Source organism: Sander vitreus, chromosome 14, assembly GCF_031162955.1.
Source record: "Sander vitreus isolate 19-12246 chromosome 14, sanVit1, whole genome shotgun sequence".
Taxonomy (NCBI): Eukaryota; Metazoa; Chordata; class Actinopteri; order Perciformes; family Percidae; genus Sander; species Sander vitreus.
In genome coordinates, this window is record NC_135868.1 from 4,116,988 (window position 1) to 4,141,432 (window position 24,445).

The window sequence follows — 24,445 nt, forward strand, 5'->3', positions numbered from 1 at the left end:
CTTTTTATGACATGCTATACTATGACTTTTTTTTATGAATTTACAGATGCTATTTTTCCTCTGCATTTTATTTATTGCAGCACTAAACAAGGAAGTAGGCTACTCTCGTATCGATTTATGACCATTATAGGACGAAGGGAGAACATTTCTCTTTGTTTAATATCATTAAAAGTAAAGTTAGGTTTTGCTGTTTCGCTTCCTGACTCATTTTAAAAAGGACAGAGAAAGAGCGGGGTCTGCACGAGACAGCGCCACAGTGAAGTGCACGCTGTGGATGCCTGTGTCTCGGCCAAGAGAGAGAGCGGCGGTACTCTCTAACGTTCTAACAACGGGTTTTACAGGCAGCTTTTTTTCTTTTGCTATCGCTCTGCAAAAGTAAAGGTAGAGTCAACTGTGGAGAACAGCCGGGGGATTTTCTCTGCTAATTTCAAGGCTGCTGCTCTGCACTTGTGTACTGATATCGCGAGACACTTTTTACCTCGACGAGAAATCTTGTCACATTTAATCTCGCGAGATCTCTTGGGGACGAGATCTCATCACAACTCTAATTAGAAGCGTAAATATATGCTTTCTGTTGCGTTTACGAAAGGTAGTGTAATGGATTGTTCTGCTCCCTACAGTGTCAGATTGTGACTACTACTCCGTGGGAGTGGATCAGGAAGGCGAGCACCAGCAGTCTTCCGACTTTGATAAATCCTCCACCATCCCCAGAAACGGCGACATCAGTCAGTCTTACCGCCGCATGTTCCAGTCCAAACGCCCGGCCTCCACTGCTGGGCTGCCCTCCAACCCCTCTGCCATAATCACCCCGGGGGTCGCCACCATCCGACGGACGCCATCCTCCAAACCGAACCTGCGACGGCCCTCCGGGGGCCTTAGCTTGGGCCCCATCCCCATCAAGCCCCCCATGATCCCAGTCAAGACTCCCACTGTGCCTGAGCATCCCGGTTTCCCCAGCAGGGCAGCATCAGAGGATGGCAACACACCACGAACCCCGCTCAGCCCCCCGACCACCCCTTTGTCACCAGGCAGCAGCGGGCCACTGTCACCGAGGTCTGGCTCCTGGGAGACCCAGCACCAGAGCGAGGGTTCGGATCCTCCCACCCCACCACCGCAGCCCAGTGGTCGCGTGTCAGAGTGGGAGCGCCAGCCTCTCCCGGAGCTCCTGGAGGAGACAGAATATAGCGAGGTGGAGGATTTTCTGGTGGCTATCCGAAGAGGCGTCAGGCTCAAGAGAACGACGACCAATGACCGATCGGCGCCAAGTATTCACTGAGACTAAAAGGGTTTGGTTTTGACTTGAGCCATTTTGCGTCCCTGGCTGCATTTCAGCTAATGTGCTCTTGAAGGGACACAAAATGGTTATTCACAAGTAAACGCCTATGACATCAAATGGATGCCGAGGATAGGAAGAAGTTGCCCGGAGACTCCGATAAAGGATCAGTTTTAAAATTACCTAACACGACTTTGAAGATTTTGATCATGGTCATTACAGAAATGCTAAATTAAACCTTTTGGCCAAAGATAAATTGTTTAAATGAGGGATGACAATCCCTCCATTTGTGGTTTTGACAGTTTGTGAATGTTGGTCGAGTTTTGGGTATCACAGTCCCTATGTACATAGTTTGAAAATCTCTTTTCTGAACTGATACAAAGTAAAAGGAATCTATCAAACTTTTTGTCCAGATATAAAAGTCATCCAACAACAATGTATATCGTTCGTAAAGTGTCATGGACTTGTTCAGGCCAAGAATTTCCCACAGTGCCAACAATGTATCGCTTGGGAAACTGACGAAAGAAACCTGCAGCCTCTTACAAGTTGAAAACTGTCAGTGTTGCACTTGAACAAGGCCAGTTAAGTTCCCTTCTGAGGTTACTACTGGGAGCACTGGTGCTGATCTGAGATGAGTTCACCTGGGCAACTTCAGTATAGAGATAAGAGCAAAGGTGTGAATGGACATCATTGGCAAACACGTTGTACAAGGTCACTCTTGTAGCAGAAACAAATGAAAGATGAATTAAATGTTAATGTATGTAGTATTGGGAAGAAGTAACAATAGATGACATAGGGGAAACATCTGGAATGATTGATGGAGTATTTTCAAAAGATCAAATCATTATTTCTATGTACATATTTATACTTTGATGTGTGTGTACGTTTTGTTTGTCATACGATCCTTTTACATCCCCGTAGTCTCCCCTTTCCACTAAAAAGGTGCCAAAAGCCTGTGTGCTGAATTTAACTTAAATATTCTCTATTTAATTGAAAGTATGCTGGATTTTACTTTTTCTCTGTGAAAACATAGACGGGGTGTGCGATTAAGACAGACTTAAAGAAATACTGAGCTTCTACGCAAACTGAAAGAGTATTTGTTTGGGCAATATATAGAAGGTTGGCATTTACGACTAAGTACCTACGGTATCTACGGTAAAGTTATTAATACCACATAAAGTAGATTGACCTGCATGTTCTTAAAGTTCTCCCCAATATAAACAATCATTTTGGCTGTTAAATGTATAAAACCGGTAGGCCCATAATATCCCAGCAGTGGATATTAGCATTGTCAACAGTAGTGGACCAGGAACTGTGGATGCCTACAACGTGATAAATGAAGTCTGCTGTTAGCTGTACCAAAAAAAATGCCCTGTCTTTGATCCTCCAAACTGAAAATCAAAGATATAAGGGATATTGGGTCAGTATTTATTTAAACATTTTGTAATTTGGTTTTTATTGTTACATTCTTTTTTACAGCCTTTATTTTCTGTAAAGCACTTTAAATGTTTTGAAAAAAAAAAATCTAAAATGGACAAATATCAACACGAGACAAAGAAACCGAACGAAAGTGAATTTGTGTTTCTGCCCCATGATTCGGATCCACTCCGAAATGTAATGGGTTCTTTCCTTGGCCCATGCTACACCCTTCTACCAAGGTTCAGGAAAACTGGGGCAGTAGTTTTTCCCGTAATTCTGTTGACAAACAGAGCTGAAACATAACCTGCTTTGCGGACTATTAACTTTTTAAGTACTCCTGCAGACAGACATTATTTTACTTTGTTGGCCTCCAGGTTCACTTAACCCTCTGTCCCTGTTCATTGTTCAACTTCTAACATGTTGCTAATCTACCAACTATGTAGCAACTGTGTGTTAGCATACACTTCCAAATCCATGGTAGTAATAGAGGTGGTTATTACAGGTTCCGTGTTACTACTTAGCTATAGTAATTGGAGTGATGTGGATTAGTGCATTGGTCTGTTGTAGTGAAGCCAGTGTGCTGATGGCGAGTTGTATTTAGTTAGCACAGATGTAAACGGTTGTGGACGAGTCAAAGCTTCAGTGTTGGGACTGTGTGCTGCAGTTAATCTGATTACTTTAATGAATTAAACGGACTAAAATAAGCAGTATGAATTTTGCCATTTTCTAAACATAATGATTAAGAAAAGAAGTGCCATATTAATGGATAATGAAAATCATTTTTAGCATACTAAAATGAAAATCCAGAGACTGTTAGTTCACTTTCCCAATACAGGCACAACTAAAAAGTGTAATTTTTTTTGGAAAGGGAACAGTATGTAAACTGGTCCAAAATCTAGCTTGATTTAGTCCTCCTAACCTGTCTGTGCTCACTAGCCATCAAACACCAACTGTTCAGTACAGAGTTTTTCAGGTGGTTTAACACTCTGGCAGCCATGTTGGAGGTCTTCAGCTCTCTAGCATGATTACATTTGGTTGTCTCACAACAATTCAAAGGACGTTTCACAATTTTCAAGTTTAAAAAGTTTAGCTTAACATCAATTTAACTTAAATTTATCATTTGGACACTAGCTAATGTACAGCCCTTAGTACATTTACTCAAGTACCTATACTTAAAGAGATATTTTGCTGATTTAAATCCAGCTCTGTGTCATGGCAGTGTGTGCAAATGAACTGCGTCAAACACACTGCTCACACAAAGATGACACCGAGCTGGAAAATTGGCAAAGTATATGTTTACGTAAAGTACAAGTGCTGAAAAATTTTACTTGTATTTCCATTTTATCCAATGTTTTATTTCTACTGCACTAGAATTTGGAAGGCTATATATTGTACTTTGTTATTTCATTACATTTATCTGACAACATTAGGTACTTTGCTGATTCAGATTAATAATACAAAAATAGTATCATATCATCAGTATATAAATATTTCTGCCCGGCAGCAACAAGATCTAAATTTGTCAGGATGACAACGTTTCTGACCATTTCTACAGATGTTTAACAACCAGGTTTTTCAGCTAGCGGAGAGCCAAATCTCAACTATATGGACCTCCATTATGGCGCCAGATGAGGCTAACAGATTTGTGACCCAACTGAAAATCCTCTATTAGCTGCATTCCCTGCTGTGCACTGATATTCATGTACAACTGCGACAAATATATAAAACTGTAATGGCTTGTAATTACTAAATGTCAAATAGCCCGATGAGTTAAAAATCAAACTTGTGTTTGAGGGTAATTAGCGTAACAAGCTGTAATAGACAAACTTCCCTGTTGCTACTAAATAATTACTGTTAATAGGGTGTCATCACAAGGTAAATTATTTCTGTATTTATTCAATTAACCCATTTAATTTGTGGCTTTACGCATTTCTAAACTCCCAACTGTCCTGTCGAGCGCTGAAAAACATTAACAAATATATTTATTATGCATGTTGGCTTTTCTTAGTTGAACAACAGTCTTTTTTTCTACTGGAACTAAAACCATTTCCTCAGTTGGTCTGCTTCTAGTGGACCAGAATGCATTTTAGATGCCGTCCACGATCTAACGTGTTTCCCCACAGGGGTCATTAATGGTTCTGATTTTGTGTGACAGCAGTTTGACACCCTGTATGATGACTAAAGCCTGTCTGTTTTATATCTGTTCATTCATTTTCCAGTGCAGGTTAACAAATACAATCATGTAGCTGATGCGATAACAAGCGTATGAAGCTGAATGTTCGAGCCTGTGAGGACTCAGTGCTTGTCATGCGAACACACACACACACTTAGGATTAGGAAAGTGATTATTAGGAGTCACATCTTTTAGTAACAGAAAATCATTTGCTCAATTACGTCGAACATTTTAAATAACATCTGGTCAGAAAACTCAAGTCATTCTACATACAAGGTAGATAAGAAAACGATCACTAGACCAGTCCTCAGTGTGTGTGGAAGCCATTTTTGTCTGAGCTGTAGGTAAAGCAGCTGTCAGTGTGTCCCTGCCCTTTAACATTTAGGCGTTACTTTGAGACAAGTTGCCAAATGTCCTACAGTATATGCTAAATGATGCCCTGGGTTTTTTTCCTTTTATTGTATTTTATTCTCATTAAGGTGTTTTTCCAATCTGGTTGAAGTTGTCACTTGATGCAGCTACTTTATCTCCATGTAAATCTTTAAAATAAAAAGAACTGAAATGACACTTGCAACTTATTCTATACCTTTTTAAAGTGGGGAATATCTAAACTTGGAATTAAGGTGGCCTTGACCCGGGACTCATACTTCACACTGTAACGTGATCCTGGATGGCCTTTTTATGGAAATTGGACATTTTGGTTACGCTGCAGCTCAGGAAATCTGTTACAGGAGGAATGTTGGAAAAAAATATATATGATCGGTCGGTTTCATAGTAACAAAAAGCATGTTTTGATACAAACCTTTCATGGTTGCAGGTGTTGTCAATTTACACCCTCCTGATGTTATTCTTTTTCAAAAGTCACTACAAAGACTGCCTATCATCTGGTCAGATTGGATTTTCAACTTCCTTTCTGTAATGCATTTTAAAAGCCTATGATTAATGTCCAGGTTCCAAGAGAAGGCCATCCAAGACCGTCATACTGTGTGGGATGGTATTATGGTTCTGGATCAGAGCTAGAATTAAAGGCTTTTACTCCTTAGATTTCATTACCTCCTTTTCCAACAGCTGAGCCAAGACAAATATTATTAAAACCTGAGAGCCACAGAGAGTTTGGAAGATGGAAGCAAAACTCAATAACCAGCCTAGACTTGCCCTAGTTTGCAGAAGGGATTAAGGGAAAACATTGGAGAATAAAAGTAGGTACTGTATAAAGGCCCCCCGAGAACCAAAAATGTCCTCAATTAAATATATGCACATGATGCTCTTTTTAGTTAACTGACCTTCTGAAAAGTATTGTAATGTTTTTCTTCATTTGTTCCTCTAAAGTGCGTCGCCATAAGGTTGGAAAATGAAAATCAAGGAAACATGGGTTAACAGTTTGCTTTGAGCAGGACTTGCCCTGATCCTGATTTGATATTATTTGAATGCATCATTATTTGTTAATGGAAACATAAAATCTAGCTGCTGATAATATCAAAAATATGATCAAATATTCCTCAAAATTAGTAAAGCATTTTTATCTGAGCCTTATTCCTGGTTTTTGGGTAATAATTTGGACGATGAAAGCATTTTTAAATTTGGTTATAATCACCGCTCAACTACATTAATGACATGACTAAAAACGAATAAGTGACTTTTTTTGTAATCTTTAGCCGATATACAAATAAAGTACCCTTTGTTTTACTTGATTTTATCAAAACGGCACATGAATGTAAACATTTTTAACGTCAACTCAGACAATAACATTTCCATGAAAGTTTAAGCCAAGAAAACAGAAACATCACCGGATAATTGTTCATCACTTCCACTATCCATTAACAGAGTTCATTACATTTTTAAGCAGCAGGATATTTTAGGACTCATTACCCAGAAGGTGTCAGAGATATTTATTTCTGTAGTACTAGAAGTAACGGCAACATGTTTTTTTGTTGTTTATTTATGTTATTACTGGGCCGACCCGTTTCTTTACCACAGGCTCTAAAAATCTTGTACCTTATGTTTAATGTTTAGTTTCTGAATATACATATATTTTCTGTGTATACCACCTGTTTTGGCTAAATAATAAAATCATAGCATAAGATCTGCATCTGATGATTATTTCTTACTCTCTACAATACCATATCATTTATGTTTTAGATCAAAGTTTGTCAGCTCAGAATTGGTAAAAAAAAAAAAAAGATTTGTTAAACTTACAACAAAAAATACATTTTGACTGTCCCCTAATAAACTTAATGAATAGTTAATATTACCGACAACACAAATACGTTCTGCGTTATTATATTCTAAACTAAAACCTGTTGCATCAGATAATATAAAATGATATTTAGGGTTTAAAATAGTGCCTCGTTTAGTTATGCTCGATATGTATTTACTGAAAACTTTAAAGTTCCCTTCTACTCAAAACTGTGTTTTGCTTATCGTTACTTCAGTTAGATGTTTTTACTGAGCAGAAGGACGTTGAGGCTTGGAAAGTATTGCTTCTTAAACGGTACCAAAATATCAGCACTACTATCGTAAAAACATCTTAAGGTTGGTCTAAAGCCTCTGAAAACGTGGTTTCAAATATGTCTCCATAACATTACATGTACTTATGATTAAATAAGCAACAATACATATTTAAAGGGATTATTTGGATGTTTTAAAGTGTGGTTGTATGAGCTACTTCTCCATAGTCAGTGCGTTAGCAACAGTAGATTGCGGTCGGCACGCCCCCAGTTTGGAGAAGCAGGCAGGAGTACCAAGTCAGTAATATCAATAAGTGTACGCTATATTTAGAATATTTTCGCCGCTTTACCTTGCTGTCAGACAGCCCTTTACGACGGGGAACTGAAGCAGTTATCGCCACTCTCTTCAAAGCCACCAGACTCCTTTGGCAAAAACAGTCATTTTACCCCGCAGAACACGGGAGTTGTTGCTCTACCGCTGCCTCCATCGGTTAGTTTGTTTGTGTTATTGTGTGACATTGGTGATTTAAAAGGGTTAGTTGGGACTCACCAAAGTCACACAATAACAGAAACTAACCGATGGAGGCGGCGGTAGAGCAGCAACTCCCGTGTTCTGCGAGGCAAAATGACTTAGTTCCCTATCAAAAAGGGCTGTCTGGGAGTAAAATAAGGTTGAGGTTGTTGAAAAAAAATTGTATTTGAATGAACGAATGAGTTTATTGGTCGTAACCAAACGGTAGGGTCAGAAGCTTCAGCTTATATAAGGCCTCAGTCTTCTCACATTTTTTAAGAGTAACAAAAAAATTTGCAAGGAAAAAATTTACAAGAAAGATAAAAATAAATTATACAAAAAAACTAAATAACATATACACTTACGTAGATAACTTTCTACATACATGCATGCAGTGTGTTTGCATATGCATGCATACACTTACCTACATATATATACACACACACACATACATACACGCCTACATATACCCATAAGGGTCAGAACTTATATACAGTACATTACCACCATTAAGTGAATATCCTAAATAATGATAACCATAATGATAATGATGTTCATCATCACCATTATCAACATTTTCATACAATACTACTACTTAATGTCTATACTTATCTAGTGTCATGTCTTTTTTTTTTATTTGAAGACAATCCTAATATGTTTTAATTCCTCTGGTAATGCGTTCCATAACTTCACACCACAGACAGATATGCACCTGCTTTTCATCACTGTGTTACAGGTAGGTTGTTTTCAATTGAGTTCTCAGAAAGGTCTGTCTGACAGCAAGGTAAGGTAAAGCGGTGAAAATATAACCAAAACCGTTCTGACTTCAGCAGAAGGTAGTGCTTTCATTTAGGATCCCATCATTCAAAGTACAAAACGGTTTGAGAAACCATGTTTTCAGAGCCTTTAGGATGCATTTTGTACCGAATGTGTCTTCGTAGATGACTGGTGATTGATGTGAGATACACAATCTGACCTGAGAGCTGCTCAGACCAACCTCAGCCTTTCTCAGCCAGGAGTGACTGAAGTTTCCGCTGCCTTGCTCGGGGACACTTCAGCCATCCGCGATGAACGAGAAGACAAAAAAAGAGCTTCAGCATCACCTGCAAAGCCAGAGGTAAACACTCCCAAATTTATTACGTTAGTGTAAATTGCACATTTTTCCAAAACGCATACGCTATATAATCAATCCTTCCACATCACTGGTTTTATACTACATACATGTATCAGTGCACAACAGCTACTACTGCTGTTTCAGACTGTCCACAAGATGGCAGCACAACACAGCATTTAACACCTTTAACTGACAGACTGAAATAGATTATACTTTTGTTCATATTCTTCAAACATCTCTTTGCTCATTTTGCCTTCAGAGAAAGAAATGATGCAAAATATCGAGAAAATTAAAACGTACAAAAATCTGTTCGACACACAGGCCTGAAGAAAACCTTCACCCTCTAAGAAACAAAATACAAATGTGATATAAACATGAGATGATATAAAAACATACAAGTTCAGTTTGTCTGCGGTAACATTGTGAAAACATATGTATAAGTACGTAATTAGTTACTCCTTATATTAACACATGATTCAAACAGATGGTATATTGCTTTTTTTTGGTCATCATTCTCCCCCACAATGAATCTCTCTTCCAATGAGACAAAATTCCCTCGAGGCTTTTACCGTTAATCCAACGACAAACTTAAATATCTTCTGCAGCCAAGTCCAAACACTCATTAAAATATTGTTCAAACATTTCTGTACTCAGAGGTTTGACTGTTTACGCTCTTTTATTCTTTCTTCTCCATCCAGTCCATAATTCCTTTTGATTTGAGGATTTGTGTCCCCATCCCTCTACAGATGAACATTTCTCCTCCCTGGAGCAACCATCACAATCTGTTAAATAACTGCAGGGTTTAAAACCAGCTGAATCACAATCATTATTGCAATATTTTACTAAAGTTTTGGCAATTTTCAAACTTTTCAAGGCATGGAGATGCCTCAGTTCTCCTTCCATACATTGCATGACCTGTGTAGAAAATAAATATGGACATGCTCCTGTGAAAACCATTTGAGGGTTAATGGAAAACAGAATGATGTGCGATCCATCGGCCGTGTCTGAAATCACTCCCTCAGACACTCAGTCGCTCAATATAGACAGACACTCAATAGTTAGCGCTTCATGTCATACGCGAAGCGAACAGTTCACTTTTTATATTTGTCCACTAGCAACTAACGATCTATCGATTAGTTGTTTGGTCTATAACATTCCAAAGAGCGGTGAAACCTGTAGATCAGTGGTCTACAACTCAGAGATATTTAGTTTACCGTCAGAGGTGTGACGAAACTAGGAAATATTCACATTTAAGAAGATATAATTATAGGATTTTTGCTTTTTCATAAAAACAAATGACTGAAACCGATTAATCGATTGGTTTTTCTGGGCGAATGATTTATTGGTTGACAACTAAGCGATTAATCGATTCATCTTTACAGTTCTACTAGCGGCACCAACTTTCACTGTCCGTAGAGCAAACGATAGACTGAATTATTGTAAACGAGTGTGTAACAATAGAACCGCAGTTTGTTTAAATATGGAGGCTAATTAACCGCAGCCTTGGTCTCCCTATTGATACACTTATGTATTATACAAATCCAATCACACCTAACCCTATTGCAAAAAGGCATCGCATGAAATTCCATTATCAGAACAATAACAATATGTTCATATTCTCGTTTATCGGCCAATAGGATATAGTACATCCCTCGTCTATGGAGATCAGTAGTGTGCTACGGCTGTAATATATGCATCTATCAATAGGTTTGTTAGCAGCAAGAAGTGCCATGGACACTACTTTGTTTGTTGCATTGTGGGAGCACTTATAAATGTTACGTGGAGAATTCAGACTATTGCTGAGACGTTAAGTCAACCGACAGGAAAATAATTGTATAATTAAATGTTTGCTTAAAAGAGCAAACATTCTCCAGTTCCAACTTCTAAAATGTGAGGATTTACCATTTCAAATTCATTGTTAAGTTAAACATTTTTCAACTGTGGTCAGAAAAAACGGACGGCCTGGTCCAAGTCAAGTGTTAGTGAGAGAGAGAGTGTGGACAGAAACATGCAGAAAAGACCTTTGAAAGCAAACATCAGTGTACAGTAAAGGCCCAAACTTTAAAAAATAGCGACTTCGGTTTCCAAGTAGTGTCTCGCCACCGAGCGCCTCTTTCAACCCGCGCAAAACATTTGAAGACTTTCCAGCATATTAAAAACCATCTGACAAGGAAAGAAAAAGTCTGACTATAGAGCTACATCTGTTCTTCATGCAAAACATCGAAAAAATATTCCCATCGAGGTAGCAGCGGACACTGTTACTTTTCTTTTAAATATTTTTTTTTAAGTTTAAAGGTGCACGAGAACCAAACCGCTGATACTCAAGTGCAGTGACTGTAATTTGTCACTGAAAAGTCTGCTCAGTTTCAGCTCAAGTAATGAGTCACGTTTAGTTTTTGACCCAAAATGGACAAATAAGTGTTTTGGAGATGAAGTCTTCAGATGTATAAAGTGTCTGGTGAAGAAAAATAACCAAATATAAATCAGATCTTAGTAAAAAAAAAAAATAATAATAATAATAATAAAAAGGACAATGTTTAAAATGTGAAATAGTGTTCCAGTATATACTTTGGGTTTCTACTGCCAGGATGGGAAACGACCACCGGTCACACCTGGACCTTTCTGTTCTGCCCTCAGGTGGCACACCTTCTCTGTGGGAAAGCAGAGAATTGTCTAATACCCTGTTGTAATCAGCAGCTGCAGCTGGTACTTGAATCCAAATTTATAGCGGTTGTCTGAAGGTGTTGACACAGGTGAGCACTTCACATCCTGGGAGCTACTCAGGCAGCGTTCACAGCAGCCATCCGCTCTGTGTCAAAAAGCAGAGATGGAAATTAAAGATTGGTTTCCACTGACATAATAATAATAATAATAATAATAATAATAACAATAATAAAGCTTCAACACCATTGATTCCTCTCATCAACGCCCAGGACCCAGCAGAAAGGAAAAGATGTTTAAACACGTGTTCACATGTTTGACAATTAGATGCGAAACACTGACTTTAGGCAAAAGTGGTAAAAGCACCAGTAAGGTTCTGCTAATTGGTTAGGGTTGTAACAATCCAACTTTCCCCCCCCTGGATACCGATCCACATGCCTACACTCGGACAATCTGCCAATACTGAGCACTAATAAAATAACTACACCTCGCTTGCCCCCCCCAATTAAAAATCTGTACACAGCAACACACTTATGTAGGCCAACGTGAGACTGCTGTGGCACTAAAAACAGAGTCTGCGGCTGGCTGCGAATTAATTCCTGATTGCAGAAACTATTAACGTTTTATAGTGACAAAGAAACTGTAAATAATGTGGATTAGCCACGCCTGGCCCGTATTGGAGAGCAGTACGACTATCCAGCATATCCGATTTGTTTGCAGTAATTAAAGGAGGCGCTGACATTCTGGGAAAATTCTTTCGCTTGTCAAACACGTAGACCCGGAAATGATACTGATATTAGTCTAAGGATAGGGTTATGCTCTGTTATGGCAGCCTGTTCCCATGGACCATTTGTTCAAAAAGCAACGCAAAGTTAAGCTCTGTAATTCGTAAGCATTCCAAAGTTCTTTTTTGGCCGTGTTCACCACATTGAATACAGTGGGGGAAAAGTCTTTCACCTTCAAGTCTTTCTGTGTTCCTTGGGAGTATTTTAATCTTAACTAGTCGTTTTGGTGCCTAATCTTAACTTTCGTTGTGGCAAAACGCTCATAATTTGTGGACTAAATTTAACCGCAATGTCCGCTGAAACAACCGGCAGCTCGTGGTGCTCTGTACCCGGCTTAAAGTCACCTATTTTCGGGAAACTGAACTACCAACTACCGCTGATGCAACGGAGGTCTGTAGCCGGCGTCACGAAGCTCTGTAGCGCGTAGTGTCCATACATTTCCGTACGATATCATGCGGACTGTTCATGAATATTAGCGGAACAACAGCAGCGCGAAATCGGCGTGAATGTCGAACCGTCGGTTTCGGAAAGTTACAGGAACGGTGGGACTGGGGATTTCTTTTTCAAAACGGGTCGGTCGGACAGACTCCAGAATGAACGGGATTGATGAGAAGAATCGATGACAGAATCAGAACTGATAAGATCCCTCCAGCAGCCATCCCTCATGACAAACTTAAACGAGTGAATCCCCATAAACTCGACATACTGAACGAACAGATGGCATGTCTTGATGGGGCAGACCGTGTGGAAATACCACAGCTTGGTGCGTCGGAAGAAGCCACAAAGAGCTGAAGCTGTGACGGAGCTAAATATGCTCAGTTGACACAAACAGCTTTAGAGGGTTCGGAGACTGAAGAAGTGTGAACGCCGCCTGAACAGAGAAACATCGGACTGTAAATACTTGAAAAGTTGACATCAGCAGTATCCAGTCTATGGGTGTGACTGTGGTGGCTTGTTAGGAAGACGCGGTGTCACTGCAGGGTTGTGCTTCTTTCTCCTTCTCCTTCTCGTCATCCAGGAAAAACAGCGGGAACATCCCCAAAATACAGCCAATGGTCACTCCGATGGCTTTGCCCTGCAGGAGGAGAAGAAATGATAGTGTTAAAAGTAGAATTCCTTCACTTGTTCTCAATCTCATAAACTGTAGCCTAAAACCCATTTATTATATTCTTTGGACTTCAAAATATTAAAATAAGGTTGCTTTCACACCTGAACTGTTTGGTCCGTTTCTGCTGTTTTGCTGACCGGATACGGCAAGAGTTTAATCTACCAGTTAGCTCCTCTGGTAGCTAAGAGTTTAATCTACCAGTTAGCTCCGATGGTAGCTAAGAGTTTAATCTACCAGTTAGCTCCTCTGGTAGCTAAGAGTTTAATCTACCATTTAGCTCCTCTGGTAGCTAAGAGTTTAATCTACCAGTTAGCTCCTCTGGTAGCTAAGAGTTTAATCTACCAGTTAGCTCCTCTGGTAGCTAAGAGTTTAATCTACCAGTTAGCTCCTCTGGTAGCTAAAAGTTTAATCTACCAGTTAGCTCCTCTGGTAGCTAAGAGTTTAATCTACCAGTTAGCTCCTCTGGTAGCTAAGAGTTTAATCTACCAGTTAGCTCCTCTGGTAGCTAAGAGTTTAATCTACCAGTTAGCTCCGATGGTAGCTAAGAGTTTAATCTACCAGTTAGCTCCTCCGGTAGCTAAGAGTTTAATCTACCAGTTAGCTCCTCCGGTAGCTAAGAGTTTAATCTACCAGTTAGCTTCTCTGGTAGCTAAGAGTTTAATCTACCAGTTAGCTTCTCTGGTAGCTAAGAGTTTAATCTACCAGTTAGCTTCTCTGGTAGCTAAGAGTTTAATCTACCATTTAGGTCCTCTGGTAGCTAAGAGTTTAATCTACCATTTAGGTCCTCTGGTAGCTAAGAGTTTAATCTACCAGTTAGCTCCTCTGGTAGCTAAGAGTTTAATCTACCAGTTAGCTCCGATGGTAGCTAAGCGTATGGGGCTCTGGATATGTCACCCCGTGTATTGTTGTGATTGGTCGTAGTGTTATCCAATTGCGTGCAGTGAGATTTTCAAATGCATGCTTGGTGCCGCCCCTCGAGTTGGGCCATTTCCATTACTCAGTGCCAGACCCTTAACCTTTCGGATTTGGGTCTGGATTTCCAGGCTACCAGAGCTTGGTGATCCGACCCAAATGCAGGAAGGGAACCAAAAAACAGTTCATTTACTAGCCTGCAATTTCAACCTTGCACACAATTTACGGACTTATATATGATTTAAGGGATGACAACTTTCAAATCCATAACCTAATATGACCACACATCACTGGTCGTTTGTGTGACATTATCATCTCTCTCTCGTCTTCTTCACTCGCTGTGTCAGCTGCTCATTATCGCCTTCCTCAAAAATATTAGAAACACTAAAGCAGAACCAGAAAACCCACAACGTTATAAATTTGGTGTTGCTCCACTTTTCAAAATGTCAGCGAGTCTCACTCAGATATTCTGTCCAATAAACAAGCAACCGGTTCCGACCGTGTGACGTTTGGTGCATTTGATAAAGTGCAGCATGAACACTAACCGCACCAAATGAAAAATGAAACAATGCTGCGACAATGTGGCAATCGCCCCATGTCTACAGAACTATAGGTATGAAAGCGCCCTAAGAGTAGCCTGTTAGGGTCCTGGATGGCCGCGATACAGAGGAGACAAACATCTTCAGAGACATGTTTAAGAATAAAATTAATATTTCAGAATAAGGTCGTTTCAGCTCACCAGTTGCTTCTTCCTTTTAAGCTTTTAAGCTTCAGATGTGCCTTTGATAGATTTGATCTTACACCTATTTTTGCACTCCTCGGGCATGCAAATGACAAGAATAAAGCTGACAGCGATTTTTTTTTTGGCAATCTCTTTCTCTTTCAATCTCTGCCTCTTTTTTGTGTCTGTGGATTCTCTTCTTGTAATACGTTATCAGCAGCAGACTTTCCTTCCTGCACCGCTTAAGCTTTCTTCTTTTTATACTTTGTAAATGTCCTAGTTCTGTGCCTACCTTCATTGTTGAAGGTTACTTTTTGTTATTGTAATGCCAATTGCTACTTGGAGACTGAAACATTTCACACAAATAAAATCGGGGGCAGCCTGTCTTAAACTGCAACATCGCCCGTTAAACTTCAGCTGTTGCATGTAATTACCATCCCTCTCTCCTCTCATTTTCATTCTTGTCATCTCCCTACTGTCGGCGATACAGAATAATAAAAAGGCATAAATACCCCCCAAAAAGAATTTAAACAAATATCCCAATCTTACCATGTGAGAGCTGAACTTGGTCTGCCACATGTGCACCTGTTCGGGCGTCAGATCTGGACCCTGCATCCCCAGTTTGGAAGCCAGAGCCTCCACGTAACCTGCAAGACTACATACACGCATCTGGGTAATTACACTTCAATGAACGTGTGGACGTTCATTGACAATGATCATTTAGCACACATCTTGATTTAATGACATCCCGATCCTTGCCCTAAACATAAGGCCGGCTTCACACTGGCTGCGTGGCGTGAGCGTGTCAGCTGCGTGGCGTGTCCATTTATATTTCAGCTCCCATGTTAACAGGTTAGAGCTTACACACTGCCTGCGGGACACTTCACGTCTCAGGCGCGAAAACACGTGCATGCTAGAAATAGGACCGACGCCTAATTTTCACGCGACACGCAAGCGTGTTGGAAGCGTTTCCAGGCAAAATAGAATAGGAAAAGATGTTTATATGTCATTTAGACACAAATACATAGTCATAAATGACATGTTGATGTTTGAAAGTCTCTAGGTTTTGATATAAATGCAGATATAAATGTAATTTTAAAAAAAAGTATGAGTATGTGTGAAAGCCTGGGAGGGAAAACAGAAGGTATAATAAATAAAGTAATTGCAATTATTAATTTACCATTTTTAATAAAAAAAAAAAATGAAGCAAACACCGACTGTAATAGACCGTTTATAATGCTACTTACCCGAGACCTGCCAAATCTGAAACCAGGTTCCCCAGCGCCGCAGCTGCAAAAACACAAAGGAAACACTTTGATTTCTGCCGTTCTCTGATCAAACACACACAGAAATAGGTATCTTATGTAATGAAGGATTTGACAGATTTCTTTTTAGCAACTTTTCGAGACTTTTTAAAAAAGAAATATGATCTTTTATTTATTTATGTTTTGCGCCCACGATCACTTACCACTGCCAGGGTTGCATCTAAAAGAATATAGCGACAAAAGATCATGGAATGCACAAGTGTAATTATGGTCAGATCTGGTTGTGCCTGACTGATGGGGCAGTGCTATTGATAAGCCTTATAACTTACGCATTTAAGGCGTCTGCAATTTGACAGCTTCTCTTCCTGGATTTAGCAGCAGTGACGGTATTGCTTTTTGCCTGTATTACATGTCTGTGTTCTTCATATTTCTGTAGGATTATCATTTGTTCTTCTCGTGTCAAATATGCGGCTCCGGTAGACTTGTCCATGTTTGCGATTGGTCATATGGAGAAAACACCGCTCCCCTTTTATGTGAACGCGCTCGTCACTAGATTGGGAAAACCTGGGTTGATTGAACAAGTTGATAACCACCTTCGTGTCACACCTGCTGTAGTTAGGTTTGGTGAAGCCGCGTAACGGAAATAAATCCAGGGCATGTTGACCTTGCTTCGTAGTATAGGCCTCCTGGAGCACATGGCTGGTGAGAAAGATTTCGGGGCTACCTTGCCTAGCGTCCAAAAAATACATGGATGGATGCTTGAAGTTGAAATATAACGTGTTGATGTTGATGCTGTAATCCAGCCTTTGTCATCCCTCCAACATGCCCCACTTTGAGGAAAACTTAAGAAACTCACCCACACACGGCAACCAGAACGAATAAGTGAATATACTTAAACCCGGCAGTGCCAAGTGGCCCACATAAATCTACGTAGGCAGAGATAGGAGTCCAAACAATAGATCAAAGCAGCACAATCCGAGATGAGTCGGTAGGAGTGAGAGAAGGTGTGAAACTTTTTACAGATCAGAGAGCACCTTTGGAAAAACCACCAAGACACTAGTCAGCTTCTTTCTTCATCTGCCTTCATGGTCTAACTGTCAGCGGAGTCAGCTTCTAAGCAATTCCTGTTAATGTACTACATCTACAAAACACTTGGCAGCTATGAATAATTCACGGCGTGACTCCGATTTGTACAGGGGATTGCTGACAGTGTGGTAGAAAATACATTTGTGCACAGCCATTAAAACTGTAAAGGTGCTAAGTATTTTACGTGTTTGTTTTGCCTTCAGTGGATCTCCGGAGGCTTTAAGAGCAAAGATGCTCGACGCTGAATGCAGAGAGACTAAAGCTGCGTTCAGACCACAGACAACAAATCCGGCCGTTTGCTGCAGGGTTGTGCGGTAGTGGAAGTTTCACTGTAACGTCCTGTTGTGTTCTTTAACTTCCCAATGTGGCACAAGTAGACTTTATATTTCACAGTTACTGTTTTCCGTCAGACCGTTTATACAGTAGATCTTGACGTTTCCGACCGCACTTGAAGGGAGCTTCGTTTCATGGAGAAAGAAAAGAGACGGAGGGAGTGAGGAAGCAGTCAGCTGTTACTCAAACTCCCGGGCAGTTCAGTGCTTGTGTTTTAAAACTTTCTTGTGGCAGCGATAGAGGCAGTGATGTTTCCTGTTTCCTGTTTGGGACTCTCACACAAGGGGGTAAGCCCATGGATGTAATGCGTACCTCCTATGGCGCCATTTTGATGCTACCTAGCTCTCACCCGCTGTTAGCATCCCATTGACTGCCATTCATTTTGGCGTCACTTTGACAGCGAATAACTTTACATCTGAAGTGTTTAAAGACTTTATTTGTCCATTGTTTATTTCTAAAGAAACACGACAATGTATTAAAGGCTCCATTACCTTGTACCTCACGTTATGGCTCCGTAGCAGACGTTTTTGTAAAACGATTGTGTCATAACCACGCGACTTTCTGTTACATAGTAGAGAAATAACCGTACAGTACAGGAGAAGCTCGCAGGCAGTTTGGACTTACATTAGCTGTTTAAGTTTAATTACTAATATTAATTAGCATTTTAGTTAGCAATACTTAGCCAGTGTCCATGTTATCTCCTTACATATACCTACGCTCATTGAGATTTCTCTTGGCACAGCTACCAGAAGACTTACAACTTTCAGACAGGTTGCTCACGTCACATTTACATCGTCTCTCTCAGTTGGAGGCTGCTCAGTAACGCTCAGCCCTCACCGGAAAAGTGATTCCAATATCCTTCACTGGTCTCCGTCCAGAGCAACGGGATCTGTTGGTTTTCTTTAACTGTCTATGCTCTCACATCGCCTCAAAACACAAGTCGGCAGTTACATAATTGGCCACCGCAGTGTGACGTGGGGTTGCGTTTCTCCAAAAGTTGAGTCGGTCTCAACTTTTCGCCGCGGGCCGCTTCGTTTTTTTTTTCCATCCCCCTCCCCACCGCGGCAACCCCCCGCCGCAGCCTAAACGCACTACCCCCATTCAAAGTTAATGGAAAGACCTGCTGTTTTGGCCGCATCGTCTGACGGCCGACTCAGGCTGTGAGCACGCAGACTAAACCTCCAGATGGACGGCTTCAAACTCCTCGCTGAAAGACGCCGACACAATCTTGCCACATTTCACCAGCCCCTCTGGCACTGATTGTGTGTGACAATGAAGTGCTGCGCGATGAAAAGTGTCAGCAACAAAAGCTGGAAAAGGTCTCTCGCTCAAATAAAAAGAAATTAAAATATGGACTCGGTAAACTGGCTGAGCATCACTGCAGGCCGGATGAGGACGACACAAATATAAAGCAGAGCCTGGATGGATGAAGACGTGAGAGCAGCGCTATTGATCTCGAGCTTCTCTTTTCTCATTTACACTTTGCAGGGGAAATTGGAGCCAAGTATCCATGGAAACGGGAATGATCTAGTGTTGAGGAGAGGGAGAAGGCAAGCTCCAGTGCCTTTATGGTTTTCACAGCGTAATAAAGACCCAGAAGAGCAGCAGCTATGATGACAGCAGGCTGTGTTGCAAGAAACTGCAACATTATTCTGATGGGCTGCGAGTGTGAAGAAGATATTTCAGTGCAACTTTATACAACCAGTGGCATCACTTGAGCTATCCAAGTAATAATAAAGTCTTCCAGGTGATGGCTGATGGAAGAGGAGGCACTGATTTCAGATTATATTATGTGCGACTTCCAGCCTGAAAGAAAAGCAATAACACCACGAGAGCTTTACGTGGCCATAAGTTAGGCACACTGGCCTGGTGACAGGATCCTTTATACAGGACACCTCCATCGCCTAGTTTTGGACTAAGGAGAGAAGGAAGTATTTGATTCTGGTGTGAGGCCCAAACTACTGTATGTGGATTGTGACCGATAAATTCACTTTTTTTTCTTTTCTTTTAATTATTACTTCCTGTGAATATACACATCACTCTTTTCTCAGGAAAATGGGATTTCTGTTCATGAATTAAAGGGGCGCTATGCAGTTTTGGCCATTTCTTCGCCGTTTCCTCACTTTTTGCTGGCAGGTTTCTCTATAGAGCTCCCCCTACAGCTTCGGAATAGATATTTGGCAGCTCTTATGTTTACTTGTGTCTGACTCCTCGCTCGGGCAGTCTGCCGTTTCCTCTTTCTCCGTTCCTCTGACAATGCTTTCCTAGCTTTCTGCTTCTTTTTAGCCGGCTCAGCCGTGACAATAGTGTGAAAAACTCCATCGCTACCTTGTTACCCGGTTCCTGAATGGGCGTATGTGTGCAGTGCCGTGAAGCAATTTGCGAGACCTGATATCATAGCTGTTCAGTTAAAGTAAATTAAGCTAAAAAAAAAAAAAAAAAAACTGCATAGCTCCCCTTTAAGTTTATTTTAAAGGAAAGGGATTCCCACACCGGGAGTCCCTGACCGGGACGTGCAACAGTCCGTAGCTAAAGAGACAGCGTAGTTTGTCGGTAGCCTGCAGCTGCACTTTTCCAGACACCATGGCCACTGCCAGAGTCGGAGAAAACCCAACTGGAAAATCCTCCTGCTTCCCTGAAGCTACATTTTGGTCCCCCCATGATTTATGTAAACAAACAAGGAAAGGTAAAGCGCGTGTGCTCCGACGAGACTTCATGGTGCATTCAAGTACAACTCGTCATAATGCATTCAGGTGCTAATAATGCATTAATGGTATTATTAAGTACTCATATCGGTACTTGGTATCGGCCCCGTACTCAAATGCAAGTACTTGTACTTTGTCTGTCAAAAGCGGTATCGGTGCATTACTAGATTGATCTCATAATAATTACTGTTTAGACAGTACTTTTAGCTACTATTTCAACTGTTTAGACAGTACTTTTAGCTAACTATTTCAACTGTTTAGACAGTACTTTTAGCTAACTATGTCAACTGTTAAGACAGTTTATACAGTACTTGTAGCTAACTATGTCAACTGTTTAGTCAGTACTTTCAGCTAACTGTCACATATTTAAAAAATTAGGTTCATATAAATTTTCCTGATGAATGACAATTTCTATCTAAAATATATTTTAAAAAAAACTCTTCAAAAGTAGAAAAAAACGGATAAAAGAAGGAAATCATGATATTTGAGAAGATGGAAGCAGAGAATGTTTGGAGTTTTTCTTGATTAATGACTTAAATGGCTATCAAAACTGTTTGCTTGATTTTTCTGTTGATCAATTCGCTTATCAGTTGATTGATAGGATGAACAGGATGATAAAGTAAAACTTAGATTCCACTGTGACTCAACCACAGAGTGCAGGTCCGTTTTGTTCTCCTTACCAGCCATGGTGGAGATCCCCAGAGTGACTCCGATGGAGAGTTCAATCTGCGTTCCCTGGAGGACAGAAGAGAATGAGGTGAGACGTTCATCCGGACTCAGTGAAAGTGTTATCACAAGGAGAACACGTCGACAGAAGAAAATGTGATCTTTGACGGAGATTTATATCTGTTCGGATTCTAGTTTTCTTCCACAAAACTTGGTGTTTTTCTTTCCAGTCAAACCAAGCCTCGTCGCTGTTTAAATACATTCACTTACTGCTGCGATCATGATGGCATTATCAAGGAAACCAAATCCAACAAAGGGGATGCCGTTGTGGAACAAAACTGCAGACAAACAGAAAGAAAATAGTAAATTAACACATAATCTGACTGATTTAGATTTAATTCAGAAGAATACAAACGACGAAAATCACCAGTTAATTTAAATTTGCAAGACCAGGCTTAAATGAAGTGACAACATGAGTTATACGACTTACAGTTCTCCAGGACGTACACACACACACACACTCTCAACTGGCTAGTTCTCCTTGTGTGTCCGCGCTATTCTCCGACATGCACTCTAACAATGCAGCCCTATTTCTGATACCGTGGGGGGCAGAAATGTTGCCGTGGGGTGCTGCCACAGTCAAATCAACATAGAGGAAACACTGAAAATGAATAGATTGTATGCACCAAAATGTATTTTCTTTAACTGCGTTCTTTTTAACATTCACACATGTGCTCTCAGTCATAAATGCATTATGTTAAGTACATATTTCCATAGACGTGAGGGAAAATGTGTTAGATTACTTTCAAATCAAGAAGATTATGTGTAGACACTTTTGGTACAATGTGCATCAGTATACAAGAGCTGAAAATTGAAGTGCTGAAGCATATGTGGAAACACATCCAATCCAAATATTAGTGCAAACTTTATAAGAGAGGATAAGGTAGAGTTATGATGTACAACTTCTGTGCTTAAAGCTTTAAGTGGGCGACTATTTTATATTAATGAACGTCTGCTACATTCAAACCATCATAAAAATATTGATGGAGGAATGTCGGGTTGCTTTCTGAAATATAGAGGTTTTGTGTGTGTGTGTGTGTGTGTGTGTGTGTGTGTGTGTGTGTGTGTGTGTGTGTGTGTGAGAGAGAGTGTGAGTATGAGAGAGAGAGAGAGAGAGAGAGAGAGAGAGAGAGATAATCATCACTCACCATATCTAATCTGGGCTGCAGTCGGCGGCGAAGGCTCCAGGGTCTCTGAGAAAAGAGAAAACATCAAGACACATCAGAATTTCGCTCATAAACTGCTGAGATTTGACTTAAAGCGTCTGCAGCAACGCAGAGATACAGTTTACTCACCCCAAAACTCATCACAGTCTCTCTTATATTCAACAATTTACACTTTCAGTCGACGCTCCGCGGTAATTTCTGACAGCTCTTGTCACACACACACACACACACACACACACACACACACACACACACACACACACAGTGTTGTGTAATGGTAGAAAACGACCACCATTTTAATAATTTGAATGCAAAAGTGCCAAAATGTATCATCCCATTAGGTTTCTCCAGAATCAGACCACATGATGCCAATTAGTGCCGTTTTTTGAATGCCAGGGGACAGTTTAAAGATCATCTTTTCAGATTTCATTCAAATCAGAATAGTTTTTTTCTGTCGGACAAACAAACTTTGGGCTGGATTTTAAAACTACTGCCAGGTTCCAAAACCCGTATCAAGTATCAAAAGTTGGTCAGATTCTTAGTCTTGTTTACGAACTCTGTTCTTTAAGACTGTGTTTGAAATGGGCAAAGTTCTTGTGGGAGCTGTTTTGTCGGCTCCCACAAGTCATCAACACTGATGCATTTGAGAAGTTTGGCTTTCTGTTTCTTAATAGAACTAATAGAGTTGCAGAAAAACGTGTATTTCTCAAAGTTTAATTGTAAAAGTATTGCTTTTGCTATCAGTATGGAAAGTCAGGTGTTGTTTTGGCACCGGTATCAAATTACTTCAAGCAATACCCAGTCCTACAAGCTAGAAGGTAATCTAGCTAGAAGGGTGTATTTGTGACCGTCTGACTTTAATTGGTAAGAGAGAAGAGGAGACGCTGGGGAATGGAGTTGGTTTTGTCGAGCTCCCTGGGCAGACACCGAGCCGACTCTAGAGAAGTGGAGCAGAGTGGCGCAGAACTGGAGCAGAGTGCATTCTGGGGAATGGGGAGACCAATTACAGGAATAGGTCAATTATAGTCGTCCACTTTTTGACCTCCCTGTGTGTTTTTGCAGTTATGTGCTCGTCTCGCACAAGTTTCACCAACTTTTCTGCCAACAGAGAGATGCCAAGAGCACAAAAATAATGTGTGTGTGTGTGTGTGTGTGTGTGTGGACTCATCTTTCAAAACAAACAGGCAGCAGCACCGTCAACAGATTCACACCTCTCTGACAGACCAGTGGCTCTGAAAGGTCATGATCTATTTCAGGATACAGGAGTGGAAGGTTCCTTTCAAACCAGGACAGGAATATCTCCTGCTCTTGATCACAGCGCCGGGTGCAACTTGAAATGCATGCGCGTTACTTTTACTACTTTACCGACCATGAATTACAGTTTGTAAAGTACAACAAGGAACTCCAAATACTGGCAGACTGTCTCTGAATGTAGCCAATAGAAAAAGACTAAGGCTGCAACTAACAATTATTTTCATTATCGAAAAAAAGAAGAAAAAAACTCCTGCGTCCCGTAGGTACAATTTAACGTCGCTGAGCAAACGGGGACGAGGAACAACTGGATGTACTCTCATCTCCTTCATCTAAAAGACATGTTTGAGGCTTCCAAATGTCCACCCTTTGACTAACGTTAGCTTGGAGAGCTGATGTACCTGTTGGGCCGCAGACTAAAGAAAATGACACCACCCGAACTAGCAGTCAGTCCGACCGGCGGGGAGATGTTGCTGTTCCTAAAGCTAGATTTTGTTTATCAAAGACGCTAGCAAAGCAACACAGTACAGAAAATAAGCCCAGCACAGCTGACAGATTGGTCGGACCTCCATGTTTAACTATATATCTTTAAATGTTACAGTTACAGTCAAATATGCCCAGCATAAGGTGATGTCATCACGTTAAATATGCTGGTTTGCCCAAGCCTAAAACAATGATTGACCAGTCATTGCAGCCCTAAAGGACAACATTTCAAACTCAAGATAAAAACTTTGTGCCATCTCTTTCATTCAACCCGACTTCACTTACTGCCAAAGTCCCATCCCCTCT

At 40.6% G+C, this 24,445-nt stretch overlaps 2 protein-coding genes across 3 annotated transcripts in view; one reads left to right on the forward strand and one right to left on the reverse strand.

Annotated features, from left to right (window-relative positions):
• LOC144528692 (protein MTSS 1-like) overlaps window positions 1-5,432 on the forward strand; it is a 77,210-nt gene extending 71,778 nt beyond the window's left edge. The window contains exon 14 of the mRNA XM_078267458.1: window positions 621-5,432. Coding sequence (XP_078123584.1) covers window positions 621-1,276 — 656 coding nt within the window. The 3' untranslated portion in view covers window positions 1,277-5,432. The remainder of the gene's footprint in view (window positions 1-620) is intronic.
• Window positions 5,433-9,913: 4,481 nt separating this feature from the next.
• The window catches only part of tmem65 (transmembrane protein 65), a 36,166-nt gene continuing 21,634 nt past the window's right edge, over window positions 9,914-24,445 (reverse strand). Inside the window, exons 2-8 of one of the 2 annotated variants that reach the window (XR_013502925.1) lie at window positions 22,388-22,432; window positions 21,450-21,517; window positions 21,194-21,248; window positions 16,372-16,414; window positions 15,674-15,779; window positions 13,285-13,458; window positions 9,914-11,746 (exon numbers count right to left, since the gene is read on the reverse strand). Coding sequence is in view for 1 of the 2 variants with exons in the window: in XM_078267451.1 (XP_078123577.1) it covers window positions 13,339-13,458; window positions 15,674-15,779; window positions 16,372-16,414; window positions 21,194-21,248; window positions 21,450-21,517; window positions 22,388-22,432 (437 nt within the window). In the remaining variant the exon portion in view is untranslated. Of the gene's footprint in view, window positions 13,459-15,673; window positions 15,780-16,371; window positions 16,415-21,193; window positions 21,249-21,449; window positions 21,518-22,387; window positions 22,433-24,445 lie in introns of both variants that reach the window. The other variant, XM_078267451.1, reaches the window with a different exon arrangement.